At 36.6% G+C, this 26,411-nt stretch overlaps 1 protein-coding gene across 3 annotated transcripts in view; it reads left to right on the top strand.

The window, feature by feature from the left end:
* Positions 1-26,411, top strand: part of LRBA (LPS responsive beige-like anchor protein) — a gene marked incomplete at its 5' end in the record, with an annotated part of 425,426 nt that overhangs the window by 44,276 nt on the left and 354,739 nt on the right. For all 3 annotated transcript variants that reach the window (XM_082482677.1, XM_082482676.1, XM_082482675.1), the window contains 18 exons: positions 1,287-1,518; positions 1,652-1,752; positions 3,987-4,082; positions 8,345-8,466; positions 8,571-8,697; positions 9,944-10,063; positions 10,376-10,522; positions 11,396-11,593; positions 12,254-12,387; positions 13,622-13,730; positions 13,839-13,991; positions 15,018-15,186; positions 17,159-17,238; positions 18,727-18,789; positions 20,571-20,668; positions 23,830-23,922; positions 24,776-24,884; positions 25,452-25,533. In XM_082482677.1, the coding sequence (XP_082338803.1) occupies positions 1,287-1,518; positions 1,652-1,752; positions 3,987-4,082; positions 8,345-8,466; positions 8,571-8,697; positions 9,944-10,063; positions 10,376-10,522; positions 11,396-11,593; positions 12,254-12,387; positions 13,622-13,730; positions 13,839-13,991; positions 15,018-15,186; positions 17,159-17,238; positions 18,727-18,789; positions 20,571-20,668; positions 23,830-23,922; positions 24,776-24,884; positions 25,452-25,533 (2,233 nt within the window). The remainder of the gene's footprint in view (positions 1-1,286; positions 1,519-1,651; positions 1,753-3,986; positions 4,083-8,344; positions 8,467-8,570; positions 8,698-9,943; positions 10,064-10,375; positions 10,523-11,395; positions 11,594-12,253; positions 12,388-13,621; positions 13,731-13,838; positions 13,992-15,017; positions 15,187-17,158; positions 17,239-18,726; positions 18,790-20,570; positions 20,669-23,829; positions 23,923-24,775; positions 24,885-25,451; positions 25,534-26,411) is intronic.

The raw sequence follows: 26,411 nt of genomic DNA, 5'->3' as shown, positions 1-26,411 counted from the left end.
GCCCAGAAGACCAAAGATTGCTTCTTCAAAGTGACAAGATTTAGACACTTGAGGAAAACGTATGATAATTTCAGTAGTTAATGAAGAGCGTATATTCTGTTCCGTTGGGTAAGTTTATCTTCAGATCCTGACTAGCAGAGAGAAGCTGTTAGAGCTAATACGGAAGCAAGTTAGTATATGTATTTTAGGGCAGTTTTGACGTGGTATGACTTTGGCAAGTGACAGTACTGAAGTTGTTAATGGTCAAGGCCTGTGAAAGGAATACCATGTAGGACAGAAATGACGTCTTTTATTTGACAAACTTGTAGAAGTGAGAACGAGCTGAAATGCTTTTGATTGTGAGTCTATTTTGATCATTTGAATCCATCCTGTCTGAATTCCTATTTGTATGCTGGTATGTAAGGGGTATTTTGGCAAGCAAGGCAAGCATTAAGTTTAATACCGTTCTAAAGAAGTTTAAAAAGTGGAGGGGGGAAATTGGGGTAGAGAAGTTAAGTTAGTACAATCCATCTTTCCTTCAACTGGAATTTTTATTTATTGAGTACATGAATGAGAATGAAGTAGGTTATTTCGTTCCCTCCCTCCACTTCCTTGGCACGTGCATATGTGGTTAGTTACTCAGTGTATGTTCAAACAAAGCCTACATCTAGGAGACCCGAAATATTACACGATTTAAGTGCCTTAGCCAAAGCATAGTTAAAGGCTTCAAACAGTGCTGCTGTTTCACATTTATGCAAATATAGCAAGCCTTTGCTTTCGTTTAGTACCTGCGGCTACTAATGAAACTGGCGGTTAATACTTAACCAGCTTTATTCAGTATCTCAGGAATGACTCTTAAGTGTTTATAAGTGGCAATATTTCAGCTCCTTTTGGCTAGAATTGCCCTCTTATTTAAGAAGTGTTGAGCACAGGTGAAGGAAAGCTTTTAGGGCCACTCCAGGCCATTTAAGGAATCTTAGCTGACTTGCTTTTCATGTGTTTTGGAATGCTCGCTTGGACTCTTCAGCTGTGTGGAGCAGCTCAGGACATCTGTGTCTTAAACTACCCAAATGTTCTTCTGCAGCAATTGTCTGATAATAGGTGACACCTTAACACGTTTATTGAAGTTACTCGACAAAATTTGAAGCAGAGGAAGAATAAGCCTTGATATATTGATATGGCCTCATTATGGGCTTTTTAGCTTATGTCTTTGATAGCTTTCCTTTTGCAGAATGAGTAACTTTAAACATGGAATGGTACTTTGATACAGTTGTCTTAAGTTTTTTTTTTAATCTTTTGTCTGAAAGCTTGTTGGGGGCCAGTTTGACTTGGAAATGAACTTTATCATCCAAGAAGGAGAGGGCATCACCTGCATGGTAGACTTGCTGGACAAGTGTGACATCACCTGCCAGGCTGAGGTGTGGAGCATGTTTACAGCAATCTTGAAGAAAAGTATACGCAATCTACAAGCATGCACAGAAGTGGGCCTCGTAGAACAAGTGCTTAAGAGGATCGATAGAGCTGACAACATGATTGCAGGTAAGGTTTCACCCAGTGTATGGCTAAAACTGTATTCCTTTTATATAAAATCTCATGGAAACATTTATTAAGTGATAGAAATGTGACATTGCATTTTATTAAGAAATTATATTGCTGTTCTTTTCCTTTTCAGATCTCTTAGTGGACATGCTGGGTGTGTTGGCTAGCTATAATTTGACAGTTCGAGAGCTAAAGTTATTCTTCAGCAAGCTTCAAGGAGAAAAAGGGAGATGGGTAAAAGACAACACAAAACTGAAACCATATTTGTGGTGTTGCTTATATTTTTCCTAATGTTCACAAGCTAAATGGCTGTTTGATAACCCTTACAATAAACAAACTTTAAATGTACCAAGAAATACAGATTATATCAATGAAACTTTTTACTTGTAAGCAATTAAAATACAGAGAGTAGAATAGCGATGAAATTAAATCTCCTGGGTTTATGGACTGGATTGTTCTTTTTGAACACCTAGGAATAATATGGTGATTCTAAGCAAGTGTTTTTATGCACATGTTTTTATTTTTGTGATTCCAGTTATGTGAAATTGAAGCAAAAAGGGTTAATTTTTTTTAGAAGACAAAAGAGAGAAATAATAAAAATATGTTTACATAGGCAGTTCAATGTGCTCCTATTTTCACATTGTTCTTCTTTACCTGAAGACTGAAAAAGTTTATCTAGTGAGGGAAGAGAGAATTTGTGGCAGAAATCGAAATGAAGGAAATAAGCTCCAGCTGAAAAATCGTATCATGTGTTTTCTTCTGTTCCGACATGTACTAGAAAGGAAGAAGAGGGTCTCCTTTTAGTGTTGAGAACCTCCTTCCCTAAAGTAAAAATATGTCTGTTGTAGAAGCCACCAGATAAAGTTTTCTTTAACACAAATTTGTTATTTTGCTGGATGTGGGAACTATTTTAACAGTTGTTTTACCTGCTTTGAATTTTAATTCAGGTCCTGCTGTCTCTAAATACCCTGCCTGGTGTAGAGAAAATGTAGCACAGTGTCTCTGTCGACTTCAAACTAAAAAACCATATTCAATATAGAAGTCACTGTGCACAAATAATATAGCAAATTTTAAAAGACCCTTTGAAATAAATAACTTCGGAGATCTTAACTTGCACAAATAAGAATACTCTAAACTTAATAGAGGGTTTAAACTTCATAATTGAACATACAGAGTATATTTAACCATAGATGAATTAAAGTTGTCTCTGTAACATTAACTTTTTCATTTCCTGTCTCTCTGCTATTTGCATTTAATTTCCTTTCTTTATTAAAGGCTAAATATAGAGGGGAAAGGAAGAGAAAAATGCCACAGTTGTATTGCTAAGGAGTTGCACAACTCCATAAATCTTAAAATCAGCAGTGCTGTAAAGATATAAAGTATTTGGCTACAAGACAAATTACCTAGTTGAATTCTATAGTGCTAAGGACATCTAAGCAGTTCTTGGTGTCTTCTCCTCAATTTTAATTCAGATTCATGAAGCACTGTTTATCTGACTATAGTTTTGGTACATTTGAAATACTTGGAACGGATCATGCAATGCTTAGTTTTCAGAGGGTGGCTGCTTACAAGAGAGGGAAACGTGGCACTTTGAGAAAAAGATCAGAAGTGTAAAATCATAGTTTAAAAATAGATCTACTGGAAAGTTATGAAGTGGTAAAAGAAGACACATAATTGTTCTGTTACTGTGGCCCGTACTTGTGGTACTTTTGTTGTGAGCTCATATACTTGATTTGGAGTTCACAGTTGCTTGCTGAGTATTACAACAAAATCAATGCAGAATTAGGGTGGCTGTGGGGATGTGTTAAGTATTCACACTAACTGAGCAGTCAGTTTAGGTACTCCAAACTGCCCTCGAGACTTGAATCTTTCTCTATGGATTTATATGAAGGGATATATATAACCAAAGATGCTTTAATCTAGTATATAACTGTAGTCCTGATGAAAATAGTCCTGTCTGCTGATATTCCCTCTCCCTTTTGCTAGGTATTCCCCATCTCCCTTGTGCTGGCACAGGTTTCATGCCAGCCACAGTCCAAAACTGCTTTTACTGAAAATTGGTTTGCATTTGTTTTTCCTAAATTAGTTTCTAGCTGGATCAGTTAATTTTCTTTAGCTCACTGCAAATCCACACAAACGGTAGCTCTGATGGAAATGAACAGGTAGAAGGAGGAGCCAACATTCAGAGTCAGTTTAGTTTATGCTGGATGAAAGTGGCTCTGGCCTTTAAGTCCTTAATTTAGTTATCCAATTAATTGTATTTCAGTGCACCTACTGCATATTATGTGAAGGTATCCATGACTCTCTGTTAATGTTGTTTATTGAAAGTGCTAAGTGTCTTAGCAGAGTATTACTCAACCATGCGCAAAGCTTTAAAATGTGTCAAAATTCATTTTTTGTGTGTATAGTCTTTTCTTTCTTATAGGGGTGTTTTATTTATTTACAAGTGTAATAATTCTCTTTGTCAGCCACCACATGCTGGGAAGTTATTGTCTGTGTTAAAACACATGCCTCAGAAGTATGGACCTGATGCCTTCTTCAACTTTCCAGGGAAAAGTGCTGCAGTATGTAGATATTTTAAGTCTGTTTGTTTGTTTGTTTGTTGTTCTATTACAGCCACTGGTTATTTTCATTCATGATGTTCTTTTGCCTCATCTGTCATTGTCATAGACCTAGAGTTTTAATCATTTTTTTTTTCTCTGCTTGACACCTACATTATGCCTAAATAAATCATGCTTATAATAAACATGCATTATCACCATAGAAGGACAAATACTGTTACATAAAGAAGTGATATGAGTTTTTTTTTTTTTTCAGACTGGTTCAGTTAAATCTTGTTGCAAGGAGAATCTGCCTGCTTCTCACTCCCGTGTTTCTATGGGAGTGGTGCTTGTGTTAGTGTCCAGTATGCATGAGAGTGGCTTTGTGGTGGGTTGACCTTGGCTGGACACCAAGTGCCCACCAAGCCGCTCTATCACTCCCTCTCCTCAGATGGACATGGGAGAGAAAATATAACAAAAGACTTGTGGGTTGAGATAAGGACAGGGAGATCACTCACCAATTACTATCATGAGCAAAACAGACTTGACTTGAGGAAATTAATTTATTACCAATCAAATCAGAGTAGGGTAATGGGAAATAAAACCAAATCTTAAAACACGTTCCCCCAACCCCTCCCTTCTTCCTGAGCTGAACTTCATTCCTGATTTCTCTGCCTCCTTCCCTTGAGCAGCAAAGGGGGACAGGGAATGGGACTTGCAGTCAGTTCATCACATGTTCTCTTTGCTGCTCCTTCCTCCTCACACTCTTCTGCTCCAGCGTGGATTCCCTCCCACAGGAGACAGTCCTCCACGAACTTCTCCAAAGTGGGTCTTTCCCACAGGCTGCAGTTTTTTCACAAGCTGCTCCACTGTGGGGCCTTTCCACAGGATGCAGTCCTTCAGGAACAGACTGCTCCAGTGTGGGTCCCTTGCAGGGTGGCAAGTCCTCCCAGCAAATCTGCTCCCACATGTGCTCCTCCCCACAGGTCACAGGTCCTGCCAGGACCCTGCTCCAGTGCAGGCTTCCAGTGGGGTCATAGCCTCCTTTGGGTGCATCCACCTGCACCAATGTGGGGTCCTTCATGGGCTGCAGGTGGATATCTGCTCCACTGTGGACCTCCATGGGCTGCAGGGGGACAGCCTACCTCACCATGGTCTTCACCATGGGCTGCAGGGGAGTCTCTGCTCTGGTGCCTGGAGCACCTCCCCCCCCTCCTTCTTCACTGACTTTGGTGTTTGCAGAGTTGTTCTCTCATGTATTCTCACTCCTGTCTTTCATCAGCTGTGCTGTTGTGCAGCAGTTGTTCCCCTCATCTTAAATATGTTATCACAGAGGTGCTATCACTGTTGATGATTGGCTCGGCTTTTGCCAGCGGAGGGTCCATCTTGGAGCTAGCTATATCGAATGTGGGGGAAGTTTCTGGCATCTTCTCACAGAAGCCACCCCAGTATCCCCCCCATGGCCTTGCCATGCCATCACAGTACAGTCTTACATCTAGAAACCTTTGCTAGTGAAACCACAGAAATCGTTGAATTAGAAGTGGCCGTACTAGCCATTTGTTAGTTCCTTTCATAGAATCATAGAATGGTTTAAGTTGGAAGGGACCTTGAAGATCATCGAGTTCCAAACCCCTGCCTTAGGCAGGGACACCTCTCACTAGACCAGGTTGCCCAAGGCCACGTCCAGCCTGGCCTTAAACACCTCCAGGGATGGGGCCTCAACAACTTCCCTGGGCAACCTGTTGCAGTGCCTTACCACCCTCAAAGTGAAAAATTTCTTCCTAATATCTAATCTAAACCTGCCCTCTTCCAGTTTAAAGCCATTCCCCCTTGTCCTATCACTACATGCCCTGGTAAAAAGTCCTTCCCCAGCTCTCCTGTAGGCCCCCTTTAGGTACTGGAAGGCCGCAATAAGATCTCCCCAGATCTTCTCTTCTCCAGGCTGAACATCCCCAACTCTTTCAGCCTCTCCTCATAGGAGAGGTGCTCCAGCCCTCTGATCATCCTTGTGGCCCTCCTCTGGACACACTCCAACAAGTCCATGTCCTTCTTATGTTGGGGACTCCAGACCTGGATGCGGGACTCCAGGTGGGGTCTCACGAGAGTGGAGTAGAGGGGCAGAATCACCTCCCTTGACCTGCTGGCCACACTTCTTTTGATGCAGCCCAGGATACGGTTGGCCTTCTGGGCTGCGATCGCACACTGCTGGCTCATGTTGAGCTTCTCATCAATCAGCACACCCAGGTCCTTCTCCTCAAAGCTGCTCTCCAGCCATTCTCCGCCGAGCCTGTACTTGTGCTTGGGATTGCCCCGACCCAGATGTAAGACCTTGCCCTTGGCCTTGTTGAACTGCATGAGGTTGGCTTGGGCCCACGGCTCCAGCCTGTCCCGGTCCCTCTGGATGGCATCCCTCCCCTCCGGCATGTTTGCCTTGCCAAAGAGCTTGGTATCATCGGCAAACTTGCTGAGGGTGCTCTCAACCCCACTGTCCATGTTGCTGACAAAGATGTTGAACAGTACAGGTCCCAGTACCGACCCCTGAGGAATGCTACTTATATTGCTTATAAGAATTATCTGAGAAAACATGGATCCTAGACATGTGTAGGTTGAATAATAGTGAGAGGATTAAATTTAACAATTATTAGTCTTTTTGTAATTGTCGGGTGTCTGATTAATTTTTAAGTTCTGTGGTGTTCACTTGAAAAAGAATTTGAAACTAAATAGGTAGTTGGAAAATGCTGTGCAGAATCTTCTGTAGGAATTTTAAGTATATCAACACTTTTGCTCCTAAAATCATAGGATGAAATAGTGTGTTCAAAATTTCATGCTTAATTCAGAATTATATTTGAATAAGACTTATCAGATGACTCTTTCCAGTTTTCTCCACATAAATCCATTGCCTTTCTGCCTCAGTGGCTTGAGATTAAATTTCAGCAACTTGATGACATAATGATTTTTTCTGGAATGAAAACTTGAGACTGGAAAATGCAGACTACTAGAAAAATGCTTCTGCAGTTTTATGTTTATCACATGCAACGGAACTTGGCAATAGACAAGATATGTTTTTGTTCCTTTTGGCTATTCACGTACTCTTTTTGTATTTAACTAATAATTGTGTTGAATGCTTGAACCATATGTGATATTGGGGTGCCTTGGTAACCTTAATGCGAATGTTCTTATGTATTTTTAAATTAAGAAGTCTTAGAAATTGAGTATTTAATATACTCAATATTTAATATAACTCCAAGATCCATTGTGAGTTAAATCAAATGATAGTGCTACCAGTTCCCAAAAGCTGGGCTCAAAGACATGCAGACTGATTAGTTAGCTGCTATAGAGAAGGATTTATAGCATTTTGTTTGGACAGGGATAGGTGAATGGAGCGTGGGAGCATAATAAGGAGTCTGGCGACAGTCAAGTTTTTTGATGTGTTTTTGTTCATTGGTATTGATCATCTGGACAGCATCTTTGATCAGAGGTTATGGCAGTCTTAGTTGAAGTGTGTATTGCAAATCTGTGCAGCAAACCAGTAGAAAGGTAACAGTAATGTTAAAAAAAAAAACAACAAAAAACAACAAAAAAACCCCACAAACAAAAAACAACTAACCAAACAAAAAACCCCACACATATAACCCAGCTGTTTGAAACAAAGGGCCCTTCCACACAGTTTATAACTATTTTGAACTAACATAAACACAGTGTTTGATGTGAAGATTTAGGCTGGTGGGGTTTGTAATAATTTTCTTTTAAGGATGTTTCTAGGTCTGTCATATTCTTAACTGGAAGGCTACATAGACATGAGTTTCAAGAGAGAAAAGAGTCTGTTAAGTGAAATGGATATGATTCTTTTTTTGGCCAGCTTCTTTTCATAATCAGTTACGTTCCTGAATACCAACACTGTGGAAATAAGTTTATAAATCTGATTATTCTGTCAGGTTACCACAAAACCAAATCAACTTAAATTTGAATTTTGAGGAGTTTTTATGTTGTAAGGCTTCCACTAAAGCAGTTAATTTTTGAAGTGTAGATTACTATTCATAATAATCTTTGAGATATAAAGACTGGGTTTTAAATATTTAGTTTAATTAAATATTTTAACAACAGAGTACAAAACCCACAGAAGTTAGGTCAGATTTTTTATCATATAGAAAAATTGTACATATTTGTAGTGTATATCTACTGTATATCAGTATGCATTTGTAGTGTATATCTTATGCTGTATACTCTACTATCACACTATCACAGATGTTGATCTTTCTATGTGAATAACTTTTTGCTTTCTTTAGGCTATTGCCTTACCTCCTATAGCCAAATGGCCGTACCAGAATGGGTTTACTTTCCACACTTGGCTAAGAATGGATCCTGTAAATAATATAAACGTGGATAAGGATAAGCCTTACTTATATTGGTGAGTATTATGTAAAACCATATTTCTGACGTTGAATTTCTTTTAAGTGTTCAATGATTTCAGCTTCCATCTGTGTATGTGCTGATTTTGTTCTAATTTCTTAGTTTTCGAACAAACAAAGGACTTGGTTATTCTGCTCACTTTGTTGGAGGCTGCTTGATTGTAACGTCCATAAAATCAAAGGGAAAAGGTTTCCAGCATTGTGTAAAATTTGATTTCAAGCCACAAAAGGTGAGTAAAAATAATAAAATCTTTCAAACAGGTTTCATGAACTTAAAAATGTAGCCCAGGGGGAGTGTTGTAACTATTGATTAGGCTTGTCTTTCTGTATAAGAACAGTCTTACTTTGCACTGTAATGAGCAGAATAGATTTGTGTTCTGAATTCTTACTTCTTTTTAATTTTACTTATGAAATGTATAAGACCAAGCTAGAAAATGCACTTTACCAGAAGTTTTATGAATTTGTGAGACTTGTGTGAGTTCTCTGAGAACTCTTAGGAGGTACACTCAGCTTGACAGTTACAAGGCTTGTGATTTTTTTCCTTCTCTGTTTATACTGTGTTTTCTCCCACCTCCAGACATTCTCTTCTCCTTTTCCAAAAGGGTTTTGCTCAGGCTCCCCTTTGTGTCATTACTTACTCAATGTGGACAAATGCAGTGTTATTTTAGGAAAGCATGATTACTAACCCCCATTTTGTTTTCCTAGTCAAGCTAGGACCATTAATGGGAGTTTGGTCTTCTTACATGTGGGAGAACAACAGATTAATTCTTGAAAGAATGTTATACTTTATGTTCATTCAGGTTGTGCAGAAAGTAGACTCTTTGCATTTGGTGCTTTATTTTATGTATCTTTTTAAATGTAAGAATTAAAATATGAGTTGATTTCATTATTGATCTTCAATAATTGCCTATTAAGTAGTATGGTACTGTGTTGAAAATGATTCCTTTTTCAGTTAAATATTCTGTTAAATGTTTCTGGAGCAACTGGTGTAAATGTTTTGTGGGAGAACAGGCCTCCTCAGGAATTTCTTATCAGTAGTCCCTTGCTGTAAATATGGATTCTGTTTGTGATAATTTGACATGCACAGCCTTTGAAAGTCTTTAGTCTGGAGCCATCCTTGCTCTTTGGAATGACATTTGCAGTAGTCCATCACGCTAAGAGTAACCCAACTTAAAACTTATTTACACAATGATTTCAGTGTAAATTTTGTTCAGCATTGCCATGAAGATATTTTGAGTTCTATGCAGTAAATATCTTTTAAGCTTCTGTGTCTACTTTTTGTGGAAAAACTGGCCTATTATCCTTTGACATAGCTACATGAGAAAACTCACTAATGACTTAATCTTTTTGATTTAAAATAAATCTTTCAATCTTAATTCACATAAATAGTTGAATTTGTTCTACTATGCCCCACTTTAATACTTAAGCTATTTTAAGTGTATATAGAATTGTATAAATTGTTTTCTTATCATTTAGTGGTATATGGTTACTATAGTGCACATCTATAACCGCTGGAAGAATAGTGAACTTCGATGTTATGTGAATGGGGAGCTGGCATCTTATGGAGAAATAACATGGTTTGTCAACACCAGTGATGTAAGTAATCTCTGCATACTAATAGCTAGAGTTGATCATCTTGATGGATTAGATAGATATCCTTTGCTGTTTTATTAATAAACCTCCCGCATTTTATGCATTCTTAAACACATTGAAGTAAAACTAATAACTTCTTGGTAGAGGAGTAAATTCTGCTTTTATACATCTCAGAACTTAAAATTTGTTTCTGCTGAGACCCTCAAATGCTTATTTATGTAAAAATAATACTCCCTGATAATATGTATATTCTTTACATAATTTGCTTGTTTAGCATACATTAAACCCCGTTACTGCGTTCTATTTCATTTTCAGACATTTGACAAATGTTTCCTGGGTTCTTCAGAAACAGCAGATGCCAATCGAGTGTTTTGTGGGCAAATGACATCCGTTTACCTTTTTAGTGAGGCTCTCAATGCTGCTCAGATCTTTGCCATTTATCAGCTTGGTCTAGGATATAAGGTATCTTAGAATTGACTGTAAATTTTCCAAAGTTTAATTCTGATAAGACTCTTTATGGTGGATGTTTGGAATGTAGTGACACCTCTATGTCATTCTAAAAATGTTCTCACTGTATAATCTTTTTGTTAAACTCTTCCATGTTTCTTCTATAAGCCTATGTATCACCTCACAAACTACAAGTAAGCATTAATTCAATTATTTAATTTCTTATAAAAGTAAATTTATGTTCCTGTTTACTTCTCAAAATTTCTGTGTTGGTGACCGGGAGAGGGAGAACACCACTGTTATCTCTGGCTAGGGTTCACTTTTTCATTGAGGCTGAAAACTTTAGATGAAGTGTAATGTATTTGTTTTAAAAATGTAGCTTTACAGTTGATTCTGCTAGTTTTTTGTTTGTTTTTTTTTTTTTTTTTAATGTGTGAACTTAGTGCTGAGGATTAGTTTTGTTGCAGTGATTTATTATTTGTTTTGTCATAGCCTGAGGGGCACTAATTGAAGAGTGTTATTCCTTAGCAGCTGTACAAACGTACACTAAAAAAGATGGTTCCTATTCTGTCGGCTCCTCAATTATTAGTTCCTTCTGAGTGAACATTGCTGACTGTCATTCTGTTTTCTAGCTAATGTTTCTTTTACATTACCTGCCATTTTGGCAATGTCATTCTGCAGGGGTAAAAAAAAATTCTGCAGTTCTAACTCTGTAAAATCTACTTTGATTCAATGTTTTTCTGAGATCCCTTCTTTTGGAAATTTTGCTAGATTGAAGAAGCCATGTTTTAGTCATTTTTTGGCAATAGCTGTGTTCTGAACTGTATTCTCAATGTGTGTAATTTTTTTTTTTCTTTTTTCCTTTCTCAACCCTGCTCCCCAATCCAGGGAACATTCAAGTTCAAGGCAGAAAGTGATCTCTTCCTTGCTGAACATCACAAATTGTTGCTATATGATGGCAAACTGTCCAGTGCTATTGCTTTTATGTACAATCCAAGGGCTACAGATGCACAGCTGTGTCTAGAGTCATCCCCTAAGGATAATCCTTCTATTTTTGTTCATTCACCACATGCCCTCATGCTGCAGGTATTTCAACATTTTCATAGATTTGAAGGACACAAATGGTTTCTGTTTGAAAACCTAGAAATTAAGTTTTATAGGGATTTGGATAAGATAGGGAACTGCTGATAGGTTGGGGTTTTTGAGTTGTCCTTGCTGCTACCTCCACTGTTTCGTGAATTAATGTGGATGCTAGAATCCTAAGAAAGAAATTTACTTTATCAAAGTTACAACCTAAAAAATTGTTAATGTTTTAAAAAAAATGTTTCTTCCTCATTTCTGACATATGTTCACTCCCCTTCAGGTATCGCCTATGCCCTGTCCTTTGCCCTGTTGGTGTGATACCCTTTTCTTCCTTATGCTTTGAATGCCTTAATCTTTTACTGTGTCAGGAACTTTTCATGTGTTCTGTTTTAGAGTTTCTCTATTACTAAAGACTTGTTTTAGAGTTTGCAAACCACCTCCTGGATATTCATCTGAGGATCTACACTTTAGACTGTATCTAAAGCACTAGGTCAGCCAGACTGGGCACTTAGTAAGCTGTGGCAGCCAGTTTGTACTTCTCGCTGTTTCTTTTTATTTGGAAATAATTTAATTTTTATATTGAAGAATTTTCAAACTGTTTCTCACAAACTTTTTAACAGTTTCTGAAGGAGTTTTCAATATTTCTTAATTCTTCTTTGTCAGGATGTGAAGGCAGTCTTAACGCATTCTATCCAAAGTGCCCTGCACTCCATTGGAGGAGTGCAGGTACTTTTCCCTCTTTTTGCACAGTTAGACTATAGGCAATATTCATCGGACCACATTGACACAACTGTTTGGTGAGTGCATGTATTTATTGTGTTCTGTTCTTTGTTTCTTTTTAAGTAAAGCAAATTACCTCTTGCTTTATTAAGTGGCATAGTGGCTTAAATTGGCTTGTTCAACAATGAATTACATCTAAGAACAAAAAGGTGGCCTTGTTACAGGCAAGACTGCGAAGTGAAGTGTTTATTTGTACCAAATTTTCTATGAACGTTCACATAGAATCAAAACATTTCTACTTCACAATTTTTTTGTGTAGCAGAATTACAGACAATTCTCTTGAGCTTATTCCTGTCATGGAGAAAATCTACTGGGGAAGGCTTCAAAAGAAATTCCATGGAAGATGAATGTTTCAGCTACAAGAAGTTATTCCTTGGAAATTTTTTTTTTTTTTTTTTTTTTTTTTTTTCCTTCAGACCTTCTGGAAGATACTGTTGTTCAGTGTTACTGCCAGACTTTTCCTCTGTTTTCAGGTCTTGTTTCAACACAGTCCAACTTCTGAATGTTAAAGAGTAGTATTAATAGCAAAGGAATTGCTTTTTAGGATCCTTGTGTAGTTTGCTCTCTTTCTTTGCAGTTGTAGTTTCCTGACTGTTTAAAGATGATCTACATCCATATTGTTGCTAAGAAGTGGTGATCACAGTGTTCCTTCAGCCCATTTGTACGTTCCTGGGCTTTTCTTGAGCTGGCTCAGACTTGGGAGTCTGTGTGATGAGTCAGGGATTTGATTCAGTTGCAAACTGGCCCAGCAAAGAGCATTTTTCAGCTGGCTGAGGTCTTGATTCATAGTGCTGTGCTGTGACACGAGGAGAGGGGCATGAACATTCGTTCTGGCAGTAGCAGAATTGAATTAGCTTGAACCAATGGTAAAGCTATGTCTAGAAAAGTATTTCCAATATCTGCTTATCTGAAAGCAGTAGGAAATAGAATGGCATTTGTTACTGATCTCGCAGAAGTTTGTAAGTGAAATACAAAGCAGAGAGAAGTACACACTTAACTGTTGCCTTTCTTCAAGAATGTGTTTTCAGAAGAATTTTGCTATTGTAGGGTTAGCTCAGAATCCAGAATTTCAAGTTAGAAATGCATTAATTAAAATGAAGAAGTAAGAGCTTTCAAAATTTAGTCTTGCATTTACATAACGCATTGAATGTATCTCTGGGTTGTGTGATGGAAGTGTTAATTTGGAAATACTTTCTGTCTCATTGTTACCCTTTAAAACATTTGTCTTTACTAAAACGTTTTGTATTTCAGTTCTACTTTATTGGCTTTCATCATGGAGTTGTTGAAGAACTCCATTGCTATGCAAGAACAGATGCTTTCCTGTAAGGGCTTCCTTGTGATAGGATATAGCCTAGAAAAGGTAAAGTAAATCTTTCTTGATGTCTTACATTAATGTTGGATTTTTTTGAGAAAAATACTTTTCTTAAACTGTTGCAGGGCTCTTCCTTAAGCAGATCTTCTTTTACAGTCTTCCAAAGCCCATGTTACCCGAGCTGTACTAGAACTTTGCCTTGCCTTTTCGAAATACCTGAGCAATTTACACAATGGGGTGCCCTTGCTGAAGCAGCTGTGTGATCATGTTCTCCTTAATCCAGCAATATGGATTCATATCCCAGCACAGGTAAAATTGTTTATTCTTATTAATAAGGTGTCTTATGATGTATCAATTTGGGAGTGTTGAGACTAAGCCTGGACTCCAATAATTTATAGGTCATGTCTCCCCAGCAGAAATTGTAGAGAAACTGTTTTCAGACTCTGCTTTTTTGCATGTAGCTGTCAAGTTTTGCAGACTCCCCAGATTTTGAGGGAGTCTAGAAACCTGCGGTGTTGTACAGAGCAGAGTTAGGAGTGACTTCTGGAGTCCCTGACCCAGTCAGTGTTGGAGATTGAGAAGGAATTTTGGATGGGTTAGTTGGCAAAAACCCAGCAATTTTTAAAAGAAATTATCATGGGAGTCAGATCTGAAGTCTTCGTTTAAATTGACATATTCCCTGCAGAGTACTTTTTATTTTGGTGAATCTGTGTTCTCTGAGAGTGAACAGCTTGGATGGAAACTTTCCAGTTGGTTCTCCTTGAAACCTTCTTACCAAATTTTTTGATCCCCTCCATAAGGGTTTGTTTTGCATTTCAAAAACTGAGACAGCACTAACAATGCTACTGTTGAGGTCGTAAAACATTCATGTTTGCTACAGCTGAATTAAATTATTAAGTATTATTTAAGTCATTGTTTCTCAGAAGAAAAAGGGAAAGAAGATATGTAAATAATTCAGCCTATAACGAATACTTAAGCCTATAATAGATATGCACCTTTCTATAATGCTTCATGTACGACACTGTTCTGAACAGAGAGGTTGGACTACGTGATCTCCAGAGGCGCCTTCCAATCTCAGCTATCTGTGATTGTGTGAATACTATGCTTTCATGCTCCTGTGAGCATGGACCAGCTTAAGAAAACCACACTGCTCTGGAGCTTTAGAAAGAAATTTTTTTTTCGTCAGTTTGCAAGGGTTTTAAGAGCTTTGTGACTAAGCTATGCAGAGAAAATCTATTAATTTAACATATTTTAATAAATGAAAATTTAATGCAGTTCTCTGATGTGCTGCAATATTGCTGTAGTGATTTTTGATCTCCTGGTTTGGTGTTGTAGGTTCAGCTGATCCTGTACACTTACCTGTCTACTGAGTTCATTGGCACTGTTAACATATATGGTGCAATCCGTCGGGTTGGGACAGTTCTTTTGGTCATGCATACCTTGAAGTATTATTACTGGGTGGTGAATCCTCAGGATCGCAGTGGTATAACTCCCAAGGGCATAGGTATGTATTCATTTCTACTCTCACAAGCTGATGTTTGTTTTTAAAAAAGTGTTGTATACAATGTATAGAATAGAACTGTAAATTTCCAGAAAGAATTTTATTTTAATGTGATGGGTTCACTGTTACAGTTCGAGCAGTGTGCTTTTGTCCATAGGATATTATTGAAAGCTTTTCTTCAGAAACTAATGGTAACTTTTTTCAGAAGTCATATCCTCTGTCACCAAAGACCTACATGAATTAATACTAGGTAGAACTGGTCAGAGAAATGTTAGGGTTCTGAAAGTGTAGAGCTCTGCCTGGGAATGTGGTCTTTTTATGGAGCTCCTTCAAGTACCGGACAGGCTTTAAGTGCTTGTAAGATCTATTGATAATAGCAGTATAGCTGAAAACAGGCATACTGAGTCTATCTGACAGGTGTGGGGATCTGAACTTGTTGGAAAACTGCTTAAAGCTTGCTTAATCCAGACAGTGAACTCATGGTGAAAGAAGTAATAAGAAGTTTAGAACAGGTGTTTAGTACTTGTGACTGACACAGAACAACAATACTGATCCTAAGAAAAAAAGCAATGGGAGTAGCTGCTCGACTCAGAAATCCAGTACTGTAAAAGGAACTGGGAGAAGTGAAATGTGCACCAGCATAATATAAACATGAGCAGATGGAGCTGGCACAGATAATGGAATTAATGGGTTTTGGAAGTATGGCTTTACAACTTTTCTGATTGTTGTTTTGTGTTTTATGGGGTTAGGCAAACAGCCTTGGCAAAGGGAGAATAACTTATATCTCTGGTCTCTCCTGTAATGAAGAAAGGCTCTGGAATTTCAGAGAGAGAAGCAGGTGATGAGAGCTAGATGTACTGGGAGCAAGTGCTCCTTAGATGTGTCCAACTTCCTGCCACCAACTTCTCAAAATGACCAACCCTTCCTGTTAAAGGCTTGCAAAGATTGTTTTGTAGTATTTTACATCCTGTAAGGAGCAAAGCATGTGTGTTTGCTCCTTTCTTTTTAGTGTAGATATGGATTTACTTAATTAGTTTCTGAACTGATTTATTGAGCCAGAGGCAAGTGTTCGTGTAGGATAGTCTTACTAATACAGTTTAGTGGCTTATTTTGACTACACTGGTCTATATTGAAAATAACTATTCTTAAGCCAAATATACCTGTGGACCTATACTGTATAAAACTAGACTTTTATGATGACTTACATTTACTAGTTGATTTGCTTTTCCCTGGTGATTAAGACTGTAAGAACTGTGTGAGCAAACTATCCCTAGAAACGTATTTGCAATAGTTCATTTGCTTTCTGTATGAAAGCTTTTACTTGGCTTTGACGTTTGGTTGCACCTGTTTTTTTAACCTTGCCTCTCCTGGGAACTACTCAGTGTTTGAGTATTTAAAATGTGTCAGTGAAAGTCTGCTTTACACAGGAATAGCAGAAGCAAGTCCTTTTGACTTTGAGTTAACAAATTAAGTCTTTGGCTTTCAAGGTAATCTTTATATATAGCATTTTAAGATTGATTTTTCTTTTTTTTGTGTGTATATAGCCAATGTGTAATAATGACATGTAGTTCTTCCTTTGAGTTTTAGCAGAAGAACTTTAAAAACAATAGTAAACTGCAAAAATTTGAAATCTGGAAATTCTGCCATAAAGTTCTCGTATTGGTCTTATTCCTTGCATGAAGTTGGTTCATAGACACTTCAAGGAAGTGGTGAAATCATGAAAAGAATTTAGAGGGGTTTAGAAAACCATTTAATAAAAGCCTTAGTAGAACCTCACTGGTTGGGCATTTTGCTAATAAATAGTGATAAAATGTGTTACTGTTTTGTAGTCTGAAGTGGAGGAAAGATAACTTTCCTTGGAGTTGCACCCTCTTCAACCAGAAAATGCCTCTTATTTTTCTTTATGTGAAAATGCATACTATGCTAATAACAACTGTTAGTTTGCATTTTATATATCTACTTTTTTTTTTTGTAGACGGGCCACGGCCTACTCAAAAGGAGATTTTATCTCTGCGAGCGTTCTTGTTGATGTTCATTAAACAGCTAGTGATGAAGGTAGGATAACTTTAAATAATGATAGGATATCTAAGTTTCCTTTCATAAAGAAATGCACTTTCATATAGCATTTTTTTCCAAACATTGAATTTTGTAAACAATTAAGTAAATAGAAATACCATGTAAGGTGCATCTTTTTGTTGTGGCTCTTGCCAAAGACAGGAGTGCTAAAGATGCATTTTTTTTCCTTTTAAGCTGTTTTTATTTAAAAAAAAAAAAAAAGGAGCTGTTAAATTAACTTAGGAATGTTTACTACTGCGGAAATAAGTATTTGATTCCATATTTTGTTTTTGACATCAGAAGTGATGCTTAAAGACTAAAGAGCACCATTTGACATTATATTATGTGAGCCAGTGGGACAGAGGAGGACAAGAAAGACTATCAATAAGTTTCACAGCTGTTTGTTAGACATTAGGGGAATATTGAAATTCAGCAGTTCTACTGCTTATAGACTCTTCTTAACCCTTTCCTGTTGTAAGTTCTGATCTCTGTCGTCTTCTCTTCCTTCTGTAGACGCCTTTCTGTGTTTGAATCTTGCTCCCTTTTCCCCTCTGCCTCTGTGTTGCTAAGGGAACAGTACGCTCTCTGTGCCACTACCCTTAGCCCCAGTAGTATGGAGGATTGACTACCAGAAAAGTTCTACTCTTGACTCTCATACTCTTTCTTTAAATTGGATGTTCTACAATTGAACTATCAGGGACAATTTAGCTATCAAACCCTAAAAGACTTCCATTAAGTATTTGCTTCTTTTTTTTTTTTTTTTTTTTAATTTCTGTCAGAGATTTATAACTTGGACAGTTTTGGATAGAATTTCACAAGGACAATAAAAAACATGTCCATCATAAAAGGTTGATTCTTCTGCAAATTTTCTATTTGTACGCAGTGGTGCAAAATCTTTTTGGGAAATAAGAGACTTGCTGTAAAAAATAAAAGTCCTAGAAATGAAGAAGCATGCTTTTCCCTTCCCTCATCCTGTTCTTAGAAAAAGACCTCTAAGCATATTCCTGACATAGATTCCATAAATGATTTAGATTTCTGAAAAGTTGATAGCAACTGAAGGTAGGATTCTGTAGCGTAAAATAAGAAGCAAACTCAGCTATAGGCTTAGCTAACAGACTTATAATTAGACATCCAGGTCTACTTTTGAATCCTTATTTTAATTCTTCTGTTAATAGGAAGCTCTCACTTCAGATAATTTGTATCAATTAACATGTGCTACTCTAACAATTTCAGGTACTATGTTACTATCTAGCCTATTTTTATGCCTGTATTGGGGTTGTCTTAATGTACTTTTATAACCTTCAGTGGGTATTTTTTGGGCAGGGAAAAAGCCATCTTCCATCTATGAAGCTATTATAGTACCAAGTGAAAAAAAAAATTGTCTTGTGGGATTTACTCTGTATATAACCATAGCTTGTAATAATGCTCTTTTGGGAACAGTACTTTTGTACGTGAAAGATGATAGTTAAAACTTGATTGTTTTTAAAGGACTATGGAATAAAAGAAGATGAATTGCAGGCTATCCTCAATTATCTGCTCACTATACATGAGGTAATTTTTAATTTGGAGGGTGTGCAGGGGTGGGGGAGAGAGGTACTATTGCTGTTTGTGACCACCAAATATTCAAATATTTTCAGATATTACCTTCTTTATGCCACAAGATGGCTCTGTAGAGAAAGCAGCAAACATTGTCCAACTCCTTAGTGTACTGTGCTGAATTGCCAATATTCTTGCAGTGATTTAAGCACTATGTTCAATGTTAGATTGAAGTTCATTAAGCCAGTAAGTCAAAATGGTTTCTGATGTTGTTCTGCAAACCGATTTACCAAGCAGAAAAACAGATGGTGAGGCTGCCTTTAAAAAAAAAAAAAGACAAAACCTTGTTTTATGCTGCTTAAGTAATATTTTTGTTTTGCTTTTCTCTCCTTTTTATTTTGCTTCTTAAATAAAGCAATAAAATTGAAAACATGCATTAAAAAATAAAGATGTATGTTAATGGCATCTAAGAGAAGCATATAAACCTAATTGGGAGAAAATGTTGGTTACCACTGATACATCTGCATCTTCATATTTTAGCACCAGGAAAAGGCACTTTATGCCAGATGCAACATCAAAGACAAGGGAAATGGGGACATAAATCTAACTGATCTCATCTCTGTAAGGGTGCTTGAAATGGGTAAAATAAGGAATTAATTGAACTTAACTTCAAGAAGTATGGGTTTTTTCTTTTTTTTGTTTACACCTATATTTTCTTTTTACTCTCTGTGCTTGTTACTGCTAACTCGGTAATACCATGGTCAAGCAATTTAAGTCATTCTGCTTTATATGGAGATGTAAAAAATAAGACTCTTGGTAACATGTAAGAGTAAACCAAAATAGCAGAAGCTTTATATAGCCTTCAGATGAGGAAGTGATATTTTAACTATGTTAGCAGTGTGCATGTTTGAGTCTAAAAGATCCATGAATGCTGAATCCCACAGAGTTAGGTATCTAGTTGTAAATTCAGAAAAACATCAACAACAAAAAAATCAGCCTTCTTATAGGGCTCATTCATCAATGATAGCGTCTGTAACGGAAGCTAATGATATCAGGTGAACACAGTTGTTCAAGGAATGTAAAACATGTTTTCGAATAGGGAAAGAATCAGAATATTTGTTTGAATGTGTTTGGGTTTTTTTGTTTAATAGGCTTTCATTTTAATACCACAAAGAATGGGAAAAAACAACAGTTGCATTTCACTATGTCATAGGCTATTTTTAGTTATAATTAACTTAGAACAAATTAATAAACTGTATTTCAGAGTGTTTTAGACTAACAGTGTGGAAAACGGAAAACTTTACTGAGCAGTTTGAATTACCCATTTTAAATGGGTGATTTGATTGTCTATGGGAGGTGCTGTTTGTTTTCTTTTTTTTTTCCTGGGGTGGACATTTGTTAGTAGAGGTTTTGCATTATACACCACCCTGTGCCCCAGAAAATGTGCATCAGTTTATTTCTAGCTCCTGTGCAGTAAAAGATGGGGAAATATATATGCAAACAGATGAGTATGTGTTTGGAAGGAAATGGCATAGTCCAAAAGTCCATTCCCTGTCAAAGGCTTACATCCCAGACACAGATGTATTGCTTTTCACGCTAAAAAATAAAAGGTTTTTTTGTTAATATTTTCTCCTGCACTTTCCTTCCAGCTCTTTTGATCCTGGCTTAATTGTTTTGGTCCTTGGTTTACTATTACTCTCCAGGTCATCTTGAAATATTTTGTAGTGGTTCTGTTGACCACTACTGCTGTAGCGTACTTGCATTTTTAATTCAAATTTGTAACTTTTGTTCAACAGGATGACAATCTAATGGATGTCTTGCAGTTACTTGTTGCTCTGATGTCAGAGCATCCCGGTTCTATGGTCCCTGCTTTTGATCAGAGGAATGGATTACAGTAAGTTTGAATTTTGTAAGTGGGCAAAAGGAAATAGTATTTTGACCATATTGTTGCTTGCTAGAATTCCCATTAAATCTGGAAGGTCCTCGTCAGTGTATGTATTGCAATCTTAGATTCCTCATCTTGGGAGATTTTTGTGTCCAGGTGCTCTTTTGACAAGAGGTGATGTTGGATTTATTATCAATGAGGTTGGTTTGTGGGTTTTTTTTTTTTTTAATGTTTCCAAGCTGTCAGTCATGCTTGAACAGTTAGTCTGTACATAGATGTTAAGCCTTTGTCTACTAGTGCTTAGTTTTTAGCCTCCCATTCTTATTACACGTGGTTTAGAACTGAAAGTGGCTGGCAAAAATTGGTTCAGTTTTCTTCTGACCTTTGTTAGCTTTCTTTCCTTTTTTTGTAATGTGTAAAGTATTACGGAGAAACCTTTTATTTGTTTAAATTTAGCACTTTGTGGTATGAGTTTTTCACAATCTCTTTCCTAACAAAAAGAAAAGTATTGTTTAACACTGTTGTAAGAGAAAAGTAGGGAAAGCAGCAAATTCTACTGCTAGATCTGCTAGAAAAAGACTAAGTTGTGACTCTGATTTTGTGTTGTGACTCTCAGAGGATGGTCACATTAGTGAACCTTTCTAAATTAAAATGAACCTGTACAGACATAGTGGGGGAAAAAATTGGAACAGGCAAACAAATCTAAGAACTATTCCTATAGTAATATAGCTATATAGTAATATAGCTATATAGCTAATATAGTAATATAGCTCCACATACCTAAGGGTATGTGGAGTAGTAATTCTCTCGCTGTGTAAAGGTAGAGTCTCATTTCATATATTTTGTTGCACCTATTGGTTAACCCCTATTTATACATATATTTTTTTCAGTTGTCCGTTCTCAAGAGACAACATTCAGGCACGTTCATAATTGTTTTCTCCCCTTTTAGTGGTAGGCTTTTTTTTTTTTTTTTTTTTTCTTTCCCATCTTCTTCAGCTTTGACTTCGTTTGTATGGTAATGTATTATGCTACGGAAGCTAATAAAACCTCTAAATAATGAAGTATTTGAATGTCCTGTTGGGTCTCCAATGCAATGTGTTTGTTTTTATTTAACAACTGGCAGTAGAAATTTTCTTTTTTATTAACCAGTATGTGGGCAAGTCAGTATGAATAGTGAGTCCACAGTGAGAAATCAGTTTGTTTTCCCGTCTCATTTATTACATTCCTTGCTCCTGTATTTCCTCTGGTCACTTAACAGGTTGTTTGTGTGCTTATTGATACATTTACTTTTTGCAATTAAAATGCCATATTCTTGAAATTTAAAATTTACAAAGCTTTATAAGTATTTGGAGTTTTTTGATAATTAAAATTTTAAAGTAACCAACTTAATGAAGAAATAATAAGTGCAAGGAAATATATTTTTCCTATGCAATTAGGTAACCCTCGTACTGTTCTGTTAAGACAAGCAGGGAAATGGATTATATTGCTTGAATGAACATTGTATCATGGGCTGGCTTATTTGTTTGATTCTATAGTTACTGTGGCTGAAGCTTTCTCCAGGATAAGTTATTTGTTATAGATAACTGGTTTTTAATCACTCCTGGGTTTTCACTTGCATTCTAGTATATAACTAGGTTGGGCGTTTTTTTTGTCTTAGTTTAGGTGTCTTGCATAATATTTCTAGTTATGTAAAAGTGAAGGAATATATAACTAGTGATGAGTGCTCAGTTATGTATAGATAAGGCCTAAAACTGGAATAAATCCTTGGAACTCTTTACAACTGGCTGATCTAAAATGCAGTATTGTGACATGGGATATTTTTGGAAAGACTCAGGAATCCTTGAAATTATTATTTTTTTTTTTTCCCTTCCCCCTAATAAAGTGATACAAATTTCCTCAAAAAATTATTCAGAAAATATTCACAGTAAAGGCTGAGTACTGTGCCTTCTGTTCCAATGTAATTTCATGGAGCATTAGGAAATCTTGTCTTTTTTTTTCAGAGAGACCTTACCAGTCCATGTAGGTATAAGCTAAATCATATTCAGAGATCTGTCCAATACCATGAACAATAACCCAACTAAAATCAGATGGTGATGTGGTCATAAGCACTTTACTGTCTAAAAAGTAAGCAATGAATGAAATTAGATGTAACTGATAAATATATTTAGGTGTCTTATGTTTTTATGGGAGATTTACAAGAATCAAAAACTTAGACTTGTTATTCTTCACATTACACAGTGAAAAATTCTAATATTTGCCTTCTGTCAAATAAACTTCATTAAGTACAAGATTAAGCTTTAATGTACTGCAAATAAATGTTTGAGAAGTTAAGTCTGATTTCTTTTTGTTTTGGGAGTGGAAGGCATAGATACATGTGATGAGATCTGTGCACTATTACAGATTGAATTGGTAATGTCCAATATATTTAAGGTTACTGGACACTTCCTGCTTTAAGACACTACTTCCAGTTGTTTGTTAATTCACTGGACTTTCGTCAGTTATGCTGATACTTTCCTTGGTGTTTTTGTTACACTCTCATTTTCTTTCTTGGGAAAAGTTCAGCTGGAACTGTTCGGCTAATGAGGTCTAGTACTTTGCTACAGACATGCCCCTCTCCCCCTTTGGCTATCTTCTTAAACCTTCTCAGTGGAGAACCATAAGTGAGTGTTGAGCATATTCATAAGGCGGTGAAGAGCAGAAACCAATGTAGGTGAAATAAGAAGAATGCCTCCTGACTTGTTGTCTTCCTCTATCCTTCCTGAGGGAGCAACAGCGCACACAGATGTCAAAAATTAGCGCTAGTAATAAATCCCCCTCCGTACATGGCTATTCCTACCCAGCCACATTTATACTGAAACAATTGCTTGCTTAGTTTTCTGAGTAAAATAGCAGATTAAGACAGTTCTCAATATAGAAATTGCAGCAGCCTTTCACAGCATGTTTTATGTATTGATATTTGGGATATACTTAAATTTTATTAAAAATCTCTAAATGTAAACTCACAAACTATTGTGCCATTAACAGAAACGTCATGCTGGTTTTGTAGTCTTATTAATAGTAATTCTTCTAAATTTTAAATTTTATTTGCAGTCTACTGTAGCTAATTTGTCATTCCAAAAATTGCTGTGTGTTTCAACTATTTTAAGAAGCCTTGTGTTTTCTGCATTTAGGGTTGTCTATAAGCTTTTAGCATCACGAAGTGAAGGAATCAGGGTGCAAGCTCTAAAAGTGATGGGATATTTCTTAAAGCATCTCGCTCCAAAGTAAGTACTGGTTCCCCAAAAGAAGGAAAGTACTGGTTCCCCAAAAGTACTGGTTCCCCAAAAAAGAAGGAAAAAAGGTAGGTTGTGACACATACATGCCATATATTATTTTGTGTATATATTAATTGGTGTTTATATATACACGTACATTTGTACATAAAGTAAAAAAAGCTCTATTGGAGCTTAATCACTAAATATGCTTTACTGAATAGGAGCTACTATTGTTCAAATACCTTTCAATTTTGTTTGTTATTAATATGTTTCTGATATGGTGGAATTACTTGTTATTGGCAAGTAGTGTCCAGGCCTTATCACTTCCTTACCAAGTAAATTTAATACTTACTTGCAGTATGGCTGCCTGCTTTTTAAAGTGATCTTTTTCCATAATTCCACTGAAATCCATAGCAAGAATTAGACTGGTGAGATTGAACCCTGTGTTACTTACTGAGAACTAGATTTAATATGTCTCAAGTTGACTATAAAAGTAGATAACTATTGAGATCGCTGTCCATGGTTGTATTTTTGAGTGAAATGAGGACAAAGATGCCCTTTCCCTAGTGTTCGTCAAGCAGTCCCTAAGGGTGTGTTTCAGCTTTTTGGGCCCATGGCTGAGTGGATCACATTTGTGGAAGAAAGTTAGCTGTCTTCTGTCTGTCTTCAGGGAATAACTTGTCCTTTCAGAATTCGAATCCTTGCCCTTTTCCTTAACCAAAAGTGAAAGACTTAAGGAACAAAAAAGAAAAGATGTTTCCGGTGACTTCATATTTCTTGAGGCACAATTTTTAGACCTTTTTTTTTCCCCCTAAAGCAAGTTGAATACATAAGTTTATTTTATCTTTCTGTACTATTTTAGGAGAAAAGCTGAAGTCATGCTTGGACATGGATTGTTCTCTTTGTTGGCTGAAAGGCTGATGCTTCAGACAAGCTTAATCACCATGACCACATACAATGTTCTGTTTGAGGTAGTAATATACTGTAGTTAGGATCCAATCTTCCTAATTACTTGTAAGACATTGTTAGAAAATTGCTTACATATTTGTGCTGATATGTTCCAGATGACATTAAACCTTAGCGTGATGCAGCTGAGTGCTTCTTTTTTTTTTTTCCCCCCAAGCTCACTACTCAAGTTGTGTCATCCCCTCCCCCCCCTTAACTTGATTATGCTCATTATGAACAATTCTGGATAATGAGTAACCTGAATGTCTCAAGCAGACACTCATATATATGTGGAATTTTATTACAGCAATGATCTTGCCTTATGATGATTGTTTTGGTTAGATTCAGGCTTCTCTTCCAGTGTATTTAAAATAACAGTGTGTGCTTAAGAGAAAGCGCAAAGAAACAGGTTAGGGTAAAATTTTAGGAAGAGGATGAAATAAATTATCAAGAGAGAGAACAAGTGGATTTTTTTTGATAATTTTTAGAACCATGGTGAAATAGTGATGATGCTGTATGAAGGATGTATCCAACTATATTTCAATTAGCTGCCTTTGGGAACATTGATATGGCATCTTTTTCTTTCTTGCTAGATTCTGACTGAACAGATTTGCACTCAGGTGATACATAAACAACATCCTGACCCAGATTCAACAGTGAAGATACAAAATCCTCGTAAGAATGATACACATTTCTAAGTGCTACCGTAAGAGGAGTCTGCTCTAAAAAAAAAAAAAAAAAAAAAAAGAGAAAGCTTATTAATTATATCCACCAATTGTAATTCCAATCTCAGTTTTACGTTGTTTTTCATACAAAAGGAAAGATAACATGCATTTAGTTGGAGTTATTTAGGAAGTATGTCTCTATAGCTTTTTGAAAGATGTTTTATGTGTCTAAATGTATATGGAGTTCATAACTCACCCTTTTTGGCTGTGCAGTTGTGTTATGAAATGGTTTTTCAAGACTTGCGTGCACAGGGTACTTTGATTTAATACATGTTAAGGTTCCAGCAAAATTCTGATTGCATGATTTAGTGATGTCAGTCTAAATTACCTGAAATATGGGAAAAGCCTTTATCTTAAATTACATTCAGTGTGACAATGTGAGATGGAAAGTACGAGAAACGCTCACTGTTTTGGTTAGCTAACTTTATGGGAAATATCTTGATACGAAACTTCAGGTGTCTTTTGAACTAAGAGAAAATACTGATCTCCTTTCCTGAATTATATGCATTATTAATGTGCTCTGTATATAATACAATGGACTTATGATAGCTTTGGGAGTTCATTTTTTCTGGAGAAATAATAGATTTTTCACTTTCATAGCTGCTTTGTCATTAAATGTAGGTCATACTTGTGGGTTTGCTTCATGTGGAAAGTGGGGGAAAAGAAAAGAAAGCAAAGCAGATACAGAGGGAAGAAATCTGGTTGCAGATTTTTATGTCATTTGCCTTCTGGTAAATCTATATGAAGCAAGAGATGTGAGGAGATTCCTGTTACTTTCTCTTAAGATTTTTGAAGTTGGCAGTCACTGCTGTGGTTAATACAGTTATT

This window comes from Vanellus vanellus (assembly GCF_965231255.1).
Source record: "Vanellus vanellus genome assembly, chromosome: 4".
In the NCBI taxonomy this organism is placed as follows: Eukaryota; Metazoa; Chordata; class Aves; order Charadriiformes; family Charadriidae; genus Vanellus; species Vanellus vanellus.
This window is presented reverse-complemented; position numbering and strand designations above follow the sequence as displayed.